This window comes from Danio rerio, chromosome 5 (genome assembly GCF_052040795.2).
Source record: "Danio rerio strain M-AB ecotype USA chromosome 5, GRCz13ab, whole genome shotgun sequence".
In the NCBI taxonomy this organism is placed as follows: Eukaryota; Metazoa; Chordata; class Actinopteri; order Cypriniformes; family Danionidae; genus Danio; species Danio rerio.
Window position 1 is genome coordinate 25197054 of NC_141025.1, and position 9471 is coordinate 25206524.

A 9471-nucleotide genomic window follows, 5' to 3' on the forward strand; every position below is an offset into this window, starting at 1 on the left:
ATTAAACTGGATCGTAATCGGAACAGGGACAAACTCATAAAGTGGTCCAGGGGAGGGGTCTGCTGTTGCTGCTGTCAACCTCCATCCCTTCAGTGATGGGAAGCCCGAGCGAGTCATTTATGCGAGTTGGTTCTTTTGAACAGAGTGGTTAAAAAGCAACTCAATTGATTCTTTAAGTCATGACCTCACGTAGTATAATAAATTATTTGCTTATGTATTTATTTTAATAGTAACTATAATTTTAAATCAAATTTTAAACTACAATGATCTCAAATAATTATAAAAGTGTTATCCTGTCTGCGTATTGTTGTGTAATTATATTAACATTGTCATGGTCACAAATTAAGAATTTACTTTGAATTATTTTGTCTTAAAACAATCTAGACATGATTTGAATTGAAAACGTCGTCACGTTTGCATATGCACTTAGTGTTTCCCGTTTTTAATATGCAGGAGTTACATAATTCTGTTGCTACTTTTCCAAAAACTCGATGTCTTAGACGAGTCGTTTCACGAACCGCTCTGACCGACTCGTGGCCGCTGTTTTAAGCGATTCCTTGAAAAGATTCGACACAGTTGAACAATTCTTTCGCGAGATATCGCTACATCCCTCTGTCATTTACACACGGATCTGTGGCGAGAGGTCATTTATCAATCGATCGCAATATGTGTCAGTTCAGCAGGCTAACAACATGAATCAAACCACCGCGATACATATTTCCTTTGTAAGCGCTTTCGTCAAATAAGGTAAGCGTGCTTGGTGGGTTTTATTGTCAAATTCACGTTGTCAGTTTTACTTCACAGATGTTCATCTCTATCCACAGTGATGCAAAACTCGTCTGTCTGTCTGTAAGCAGCCGTTTGTGGTGTTTTATTTAGCCTCTCACAATAGACAGTTACACAATATCAAAGATAGCGCATCAGGACACTGTGTACAGTGAAGATAAACGAAGAGCGTGGGCTTGTGTCAGGGTTTGTGTGAGTTTCCCTCAGTGCCACATGGTGTCATGTGCTTGCGACTTTCTCTAGTCGGCGCCCTCAACTTTGTTGCCACATGAAACTTGAGATTCAGCTCTGTGCTCTGCTTATGTAACATTGTTCAGTTCTCTCCAGGATAGCCTGTTCTTCAAACATGCTGTAACTAATTCAGCTAGGAATCTTGAGGGGAAAGTACACTTAACTGAGGGTCTTAAATCACCCTTTCACATTTCAAACCTTTAAACCCTTTTTGTATCAAAAGAAAAGGGCTTACATTCAAAAATGTTGAACACACAGCAAACAACAATAATAAATAATTTATTTTTAAATAAAGATATATTTACTTAAATTTATGAAGCAAGGGTGTCATGGTGGCTCAGTGGTTAGCACTGTCGCAAGCAGGTTACTGGTTCGAGCCCTGGGTTGCTCCGGTTTCCCCCACTGTCCAAAGACATGCGGTACAGGTCAATTGAATAAACTAAATTGGCCCTAGTGAATGACTGTGTGTGGATGTTTCCTAGTACTAGGTTGCAGCTGGAAGGGCATCTGCTGTGTAAAACATATGCTGGATAAGTTGGCAGTTCATTCCGTTGTGGCCACCCTTGATGAATAAGGAGACTAAGCCGAAGGAAAATTAATTAATGAATGAAACAAAATTGAAAAATAAGTTAGTCTTGTTTTTAGAAATTGAACGGTATGATATGAGATTATTTATGATTTAATCATATTTTTAACTGTTTAGCTATTTTTTTTGTATGAAAATTGATTATATGAAAATAAATGTTCTGTTTGAATCAAGGGAACATTTTCACATAAGACAAGGCTCCCAATCTAATGCTATTTGTTTTCAAAACATTTGTTTATGTAGGTTATGCAGTGATTGATCTGTTATTTTGCTGTGTGCATCTGCAATGATGAAATCAGTGTTTTAAATAGATTAACATATATTTTTATCTCTGTCTGATCTTTTGCACAGATCTTTGAATTAAGACTTCTTGGATCGGTTGGACATTTTTAACGATGGCGCCACATCCGGTGGTTCAGGCAGTTATAGACCTCTCTGCTGGCGCTATAGGTAACTTCACTTCTTGTCTGGGTCATTTAAGGGGAAAATTAGTAACATAATTTAGACCACTGTGATGATAGAGATTTCAGCACAGTTTGCATTGCAACGTTTCTTTTGTCAGTCCTTGTGTGACCTTTGAGCTGTGCTTTTGCTTACCAATGTGGTTTCACAGTCTGGATCTATTGTCTCAGTAGTCCCCACAACACACACACACACACACACACACACACACACACACACACACACACACACACACACACACACACAAACTCACTGACCCGATCTGTCTTGTTTAGATTCATGTTGATAAGAGTGTGATCTAGTATCTAGCGTATGCTACTGTTTGTGGAATAGTTGTAGATCATTGCTTCATAATACTGATATCCTAATAAATGAAGTATTCTTTAACATAATAAAACATTTCTCCATCATTTTAAATGGTGGGGTTAAATGTATTGTGCTTGGTATCAATTACTAAATTTATTAAAGTTTCTAACCATGAAAAGAACAATGTGCTAAAAGATTTATATATATATTGATGATTAAAAATGTTACAATCCTACAATCTACGATACATTTTATTAACAACAACAAAAACTCTTTCTCCCGCACTTCTTTCCTCTTTAGGGGGTGCAGCTTGTGTATTTAGTGGTCAACCTTTGGACACGGCGAAGGTGAAAATGCAGACGTTTCCCACATTGTACAGAGGTTTTGTGGACTGCTTCGTGTCCACATACAGACAGGTGGGCCTTCGAGGCTTGTATCAAGGCACCACACCGGCCCTCATGGCCAACATCGCAGAGAACTCTGTGCTCTTCATGTGCTACGGCTTTTGCCAGGAGGTGGTTCGCTTTGTCTCTGGACAGGGGAAAGGGGCTGAGCTGAGGCACGTTCAGTTTAAGTGATGTTTCTATTTGTGTCAGTATTCAACAATTCACATCTGCTGATTGAATTTAATGTTATTTGACTGTAATGTTTTCTTAAGATGGAAGCTGGAGTCTTTCAAAAGGCTTTGAGAAATCATGTGTTCAAAAAAGATGTGCTCTTATTACTAATACTGAACAAAAGGTTGCGTTTATGTATCTTATACATTTTCTGAATGGAAAGAATGTAAAATTGACATTGACAAAGACATTTATTATGTTAAGAATGACATCCGTGAATTTAGCTATTTTAGTCTATTCTTCCAAAAGGCAAACTATACATTTCTTTGGATGATTTGAACTATAACTAATATGTGAAATATTTAGTTTCATTTACAATGTTTTCTCAAATATATTGTAATTTATGTGTGATAAAAATGGATGCAATTTTAGAAACACAGATAAACCACAATCATGTTTACAAAGATAAAACAATAATTAATTTCTAAATAAATACAACAACTTTTTAAGATAAATACAAAAACATTTCACAAAAATTAATATGTGTACACTCACCGGTCACTTTATTAGGTACACCTTACTTGTACTGGATTAGACCCTTGTGCCTTCAGACCAAAGTCACTTAAATCACCCTTCTTCCCCATTCTGATGCTCGGTTTGAACTGCTGAATATCGTCTTGACCATGTCTACATGCCTAAATGCATTGAGTTGCTGCCATGTGATTGGCTAATTAGAAATTTGCATTAACGAGCAGTTAAACAGGTGTACCTAATATAGTGGCCGGTGAGTGTATATTAATATATACATTTCTGTAACAATATAATTGTTTTTTGATTAATTTATATAATCCCTGCAGAATTAAAATAGTAAAAAAAATCTGTTTAAAATCAACAATCAAGTAGATCAAAATCTATATCAGTTGAGCTAATTTTTGCTCTGTATGTTTATTTGTGTTCAGTGATATGCAGAAAGCGTGCGCGGGCTCTGTGGCCTCTGTGTTCTCCTCTCTGGTCTTGTGTCCCACTGAGCTGGTGAAGTGTCGACTGCAGGCAATGCATGAGATGGCATCCTCCGGCAAGATCACCCAAAGCCAGAAGTAAGTATTGAACTAATATTTAAGCCTCTCTGCAGACACTTTATACATAATTATTTTTATTTTTGAGAGCTTGCATTACTACCGATTCATTCTGTCTGACTGTCTGTATTTTCCAGCACAGTTTGGTCGGTGATGAAGTCCATTATGCATAATGATGGTCCTGCAGGTTTCTTCCAGGGTTTGACCACAACCATTGCCCGTGAGGTGCCTGGGTATTTCTGTTTTTTTGGAGCGTACGAGCTTTGCCGCTCTCTCTTTGCCGACTACATGCACTGTGGCAAGGATGACATAGGTATGGAAACATTCAGAAGGACAGTTTCTACAGTTTATCATTATAATGACCTTATCTGAAATATTGACAGCATGATGACTAACAGCATACTTAGATTCTCATGTATTGATTGGTCTGTTTTTTTTGTGTGTGTTTAATGAAATGACAAACCTGAGTCATTTATTATTGTCAATCAGTAAACAAGGAAGTCTTTGTTTTTTTTAAAAAGAGCTGACCCTTGTTAACCCTGTTGATAGCGACAGAGATAATAAACAGGCACATGCAGGTGAAGACAGAATTATTAGCCCTCCTGTGAAATTTAAAGTCTTTTTTAAATGTTTATAAGTGATTTTTAACAAAACAAGGGCAAGTTTCAGCCATTATTATATTAATCCTTTTGTAGATTAAATAAATAATAAATTTGTTTTCGATTGACTACAGAACAAACCATTGTTGTCCAATGATTAGCGTAATCAAACTAACTTGCCTAGTTAACCTATTAAACCCAGTTAAGCTATTAAATTGCACTTTAAGCTGAATTCTAGTACCTTGAAAAAAAACTAATAAAATATAATGCACTGTCATCATGGCCAAGACAAATTAGAAGTTATCAAAAGTATTATGATTAAAAATGTGTTTAAAATTGTTTTATTAAATTTAAAAGCACTTGAAAAATATTTGGAAAATAATTAAAATTTCAAATGTACCTCACATAAATAAGAAATCTAAATACTAAATGAATGGTAAAATTGCCAGTATACTTTGTTTATTTATTATAGAATTTATTTATTATATTATTATTATATTTATTTATTACAGAATTTATTTAATTTATTTATAAAATTTATTTATTCTTTAATTTTGTTTCGGCTTAGTCCCTTTATTCATCAGGGGTCGCCACAGCGGAATGTTTTAAAATGCTCTACACAGCTGATGCCCTTCCAGCTGCATCCAATTACTGGGAAACACCCATACACACTCGAACACACTCACACACTACGGCTAATTTAGCTTATCCAATTCACCTATACCACGTCTTTGGACTTGTTGGGGAAACCAGAGCACCTGGAGGAAACACACCTACACGGGGAGAACATGCAAACTCCACACTGAAATATCAACTGACCCAGCCGAGGCCTTAAAACCTTCTTGCTGTGAGATGACAGTGCTATGCACTGAGCCATCGTGTCACCCTTGTCTAGGATAATTATATCCATATGAATTTAAATTTATTTAATTGTATTTTTTATTTAATTATTTAACTCCACCGACATATCTTCTATTGAGGAAGCCGATACTGAGGATTCAGGGGTGGACTCTACCATTACCCAAGCTGCCCCCACGACCCGGCCCGCAAAAGCCGCAGAAAATGAATGAATGAATAAATGAATGAATAAATGAATACAGCAAGGGTGATAATAAACATTTGCAGTTAATTTTCTTACCCTCTGAGCATCCATTATGCAATTTTAATTTTTCTCAGCAGTGCATCAACAATTTTAGCAGAACCCAAAGTGCTTGCTTATTCATAAAATGCTAATTAGTGGATAACTGTCACTTTCAGACTCAAAGAAACACACACATATATATATATATATATATATATATATATATATATATATATATATATATATATATATATATATATATATATATATAGACAAAATAAAATAAATACATGTGGCTCCTGGTGATGCATTTACAGTAAATGTGACAGAAACAGCTTTTATTCATTCATTCATTTTCTTTTCGGCTTAGTCCCCTTATTAATCCAGGATCGCCACAGCGGAATGAACCACCAACTTTTCCAGCACGTTTTTACGCAGCGAATTGCCCTTCAAGCCGCAACCTTACTCTGGGAAACATCCACACACACTCATTTACACACACACACACACACACAAACACACACACACACTCATACACTTCGGACAATTTAGCCTACCCAATTCACCTGTACCGCATGTCTTTGGACTGTGGGGGAAACCAAAGAAAACCCACGCAAACGGAGGGAGAACATGCAAACTCCACACAGAAATGCCAACTGAACTGACCCAGCCGAGGGTCGACCCAGCGACCTTCTTGCTGTGAAGTGACAGCACTACCTACTGCGACACTGCTTTGCCTGAAACAGCTTTTATATTACTTCAAAAGATTTTGACTTTCTATATTGTCCAGAAGTAAAAATTAGTCCTTGGTTTCACCTCACAATTACATTCAAAATCACATGTATCCCTAACTACAATCACAAAAATAAACACTCATTGTATACCTTAACCAGTATTTTAATGGCACAAATGAAATTTGATACAGATTTTATTTGATTTAAATTAATAGATTGTTATATTAAAAAAGAAAAAAAACTTTTTCGGATAAAAGGCCAAAAAGCAAATATCATTGATAGCTGTGGGCCAAAGATAAATATACCAAACTATTTGACATTAAAACTGCCATAGGTAATTTCATAATATTTTAAAAAATAGACAAAGCACAATGGAGTTTAACGCTGAATACACTAGTCAAGCACAGTTTGTCTTTGCCTTGATTTGCTCACAGTCTTTGCATTGTCTTCTCTCTGTTGGGTGACAGTATGTACATTTTAAAGTAAATTACAGCATTTAAATTAAAACATGTAATTTCATTTAGTTTTTTTGTAGCTTAACAATATAACAAACAAATCAAAGATTACAACTTTGGCCCACAGGCCCTTGTTTGGCCATCTCTGTCCTAGAGAAATGGAGTATTAAATGGGAAAACAATGGGTGTGGCATGTTTTTTCTGCTGTGAGCTGACTGGATGTAGTAAAGTTTTGTTTTGGAACTATTGGGAAAAGGGTTTAGGGAGAGTTCTTATAACCAAACAGACACCTCCTCCTCACCATTTCTATTTGTTGGGGGAGTGGTTAAGTATGTTAGCCACCCCAATACTGCAGACAGACGAAATCTTAGAATTTAACGAAAAACTAACAGGAAGTGCAATTTAAGATTTAAATTTTAGACAATGAGGGCAAACTATTTATTTTAAACTTTTATTTAAACTTTTATGTTATTAAACTTTTTTATGTCATACACAGATGAATTGATCACCACAAAATGAGCAATGTGAGCTTACAAAATTATATGGTTTGATTTGATTTGATTTAATTTACACTTTAAACTGAATAAATGTTCATGATTTCTGCTAAATAAATGTGGGCTTGGAGAGCAGAGAGAATATTTTAAAAAGTGTTTTTAGTTGTTTTGAAATACTTCAGTTTCTCTGTTTTGCATCATTTTGCTCATGATTGCGGTCGGTGTATATACTCTTAGATCTAAGATGTCCTGTGTTATCGGCTGTGACGTGTGTTTGTGTTTTGTAGGTGTCGCACCCATCGTGTTCAGTGGAGGTTTTGGTGGAGCTTGTCTCTGGCTGGTGGTTTACCCAATGGACTGTGTTAAATCCAGGATACAGGTCATGTCGATGACAGGCAGACAATCAGGCTTCTTCAAGACTTTCATGCATATCTTCAGAACCGAAGGTAAGACAAAGATCTGAGCATTGATATTATGATTTACCCAATAACAATTGCTGAAACCAGATTTAAATATGTCTTGTTTATTTTCAGGTGTAAGAGCTCTATATTCTGGTCTGACTCCCACTATGATTCGGACATTTCCAGCAAACGGTGCACTGTTCTTAGGTTATGAAGCCAGTCGGAAAGTCATGATGGCACAGTTTGACAGCTGACCTTCCAGTCTCGTTTATTAGCATTAAACAGTTTTGTATTTACTGTGCCATGGTTTGTGCGCACACTAACAGTCAGTTTTATAACAAGGCTTTATTTATTTTAACGCTTTAAAATAAGATTCAATTGAATTAACACATCAAATATATCATGACCTATCAGTGAACAATACTTTTTGAGGCAGTACATACTCCAGGTTACTGTTACTTTATAAATATTCTGTTTTTAGCCATTGCTAATTTGTGTTTGTTCATAATCCACACAACACAAAATATAAAAAAAAATTCTAAATTAGTAAATAATTATACTGAACTATATATATATATATATATATATATATATATATATATACACATTTATTAGCATTTTAAATTGGATAGACCTTGGCCCGAGGGTCTTAAAACTTTATTGCACCGTAGTGTATTCTCAGTGATGACTGAACTTTTTGTGACACAGCAGAAGTGATCTGTTTATTGCACTGTTAACACTGGTCTCATCACTCCTTCATATCAATCATTTTTATTTGTAACCTTATATCTTACAAATACTACATTTTTAGTCTACTTATTTATTTTTTGCTCATAATTAAAATCTCAAAGTCTTGTAAAATATATTGTAGCTATGCAGTAAAGATATAAAACATCTTAGCATTCCTGGATTTCTGTAACTAATGACTCCATGTAACGTGCAGTACTCTTGTGTGCCAACAGCTTAAATTATGACTGCGATTGAAAGCTTTACTGACTTGTCAGGCAGTGACTCTGTTGGCAGCAATTGCACATGAAGGCACCACTGATTTCAACTCGCATTCATTTGTAGTGTATACACTACCTGACAAAAGTCTTGTCGTTGATTCCAGTTGTAAGAGCAACAAATAATAACTTGCCTGAACAGTGGGTAAAGTTTTCAGAAGATTCATCAGGATTCATGGTTCTCCAGGATTGGCCAGCCCAGTCACCAGAAATGAACATTATTGAGCATGTCTGGGGTAAGATGAAGGAGGAGGCATTGGAGATGAATCCAAAGAATCTTTATGAACTCTGGGAGTCCTGCAAGAATACTTCTTTGCCCTTCCAGATGACTTTATTAATAAGTTATTTGAGTCAGTGCAGAGATGTATGAATGCAGTCCTCCAAGCTCATGGGAGTCAAACACAATATTAATTCTTTTTCCACTGCATCGTGACTTTATATTCTATACTGTATATTATTTCTGTTTAGTGACAAGACTTTTGTCATGATCATATTTTATTTTGGTAAGATAAGCGTAATCTAGAGGCCTTTGCCTTTCATATAAGATACTTCTAATACCAAATGATCGACTAGAAGTCAAGTTATTATTTGTTGTTTCTAAAACTTGGATAGGCGACAAGACTTTTGTCAGGTAGTGTATATCTCATGAATAATTTTAATTTGAGCTCTACAAATGTTGCACACTATTGCATTACAGTC

The 9471-nt window shown here is 35.6% G+C and overlaps 1 protein-coding gene across 2 annotated transcripts; it reads left to right on the top strand.

Moving 5' to 3' along the window:
* The first annotated feature begins 614 nt into the window (after window positions 1-614).
* On the top strand, window positions 615-9088 carry slc25a15b (solute carrier family 25 member 15b). Of its 2 annotated transcripts, XM_087252479.1 has the most exons (7): window positions 615-747; window positions 1955-2053; window positions 2672-2930; window positions 3888-4025; window positions 4142-4317; window positions 7655-7813; window positions 7901-9088. In XM_087252479.1, the coding sequence occupies exons 2-7, from the start codon at window positions 1999-2001 to the stop codon at window positions 8020-8022; spliced, it is 909 nt and encodes a 302-aa protein (XP_087108605.1). In that variant the 5' UTR covers window positions 615-747; window positions 1955-1998; the 3' UTR covers window positions 8023-9088. The 2 variants fall into 2 exon arrangements, with proteins under 2 accessions (XP_087108605.1, NP_001121816.1); NM_001128344.1 differs by lacking the exon at window positions 615-747 and having other exon boundaries at window positions 1999-2053; window positions 2672-2945; window positions 7901-8022.
* The last annotated feature ends 383 nt before the right edge of the window (window positions 9089-9471 follow it).

What these genes read in the sequence shown, in the direction of transcription:
- slc25a15b (NM_001128344.1), top strand. Translation starts at nt 1,999, where the DNA reads ATGGCGCCACATCCGGTGGTTCAGGCAGTTATAGACCTCTCTGCTGGC. An exon ending in CCTCTCTGCTGGCGCTATAG is followed by an intron (nt 2,054 to 2,671) that starts GTAACTTCACTT and finishes TTTCCTCTTTAG; the next exon opens with GGGGTGCAGCTTGTGTATTT. An exon ending in CTGTGGCAAGGATGACATAG is followed by an intron (nt 4,318 to 7,654) that starts GTATGGAAACAT and finishes TGTGTTTTGTAG; the next exon opens with GTGTCGCACCCATCGTGTTC.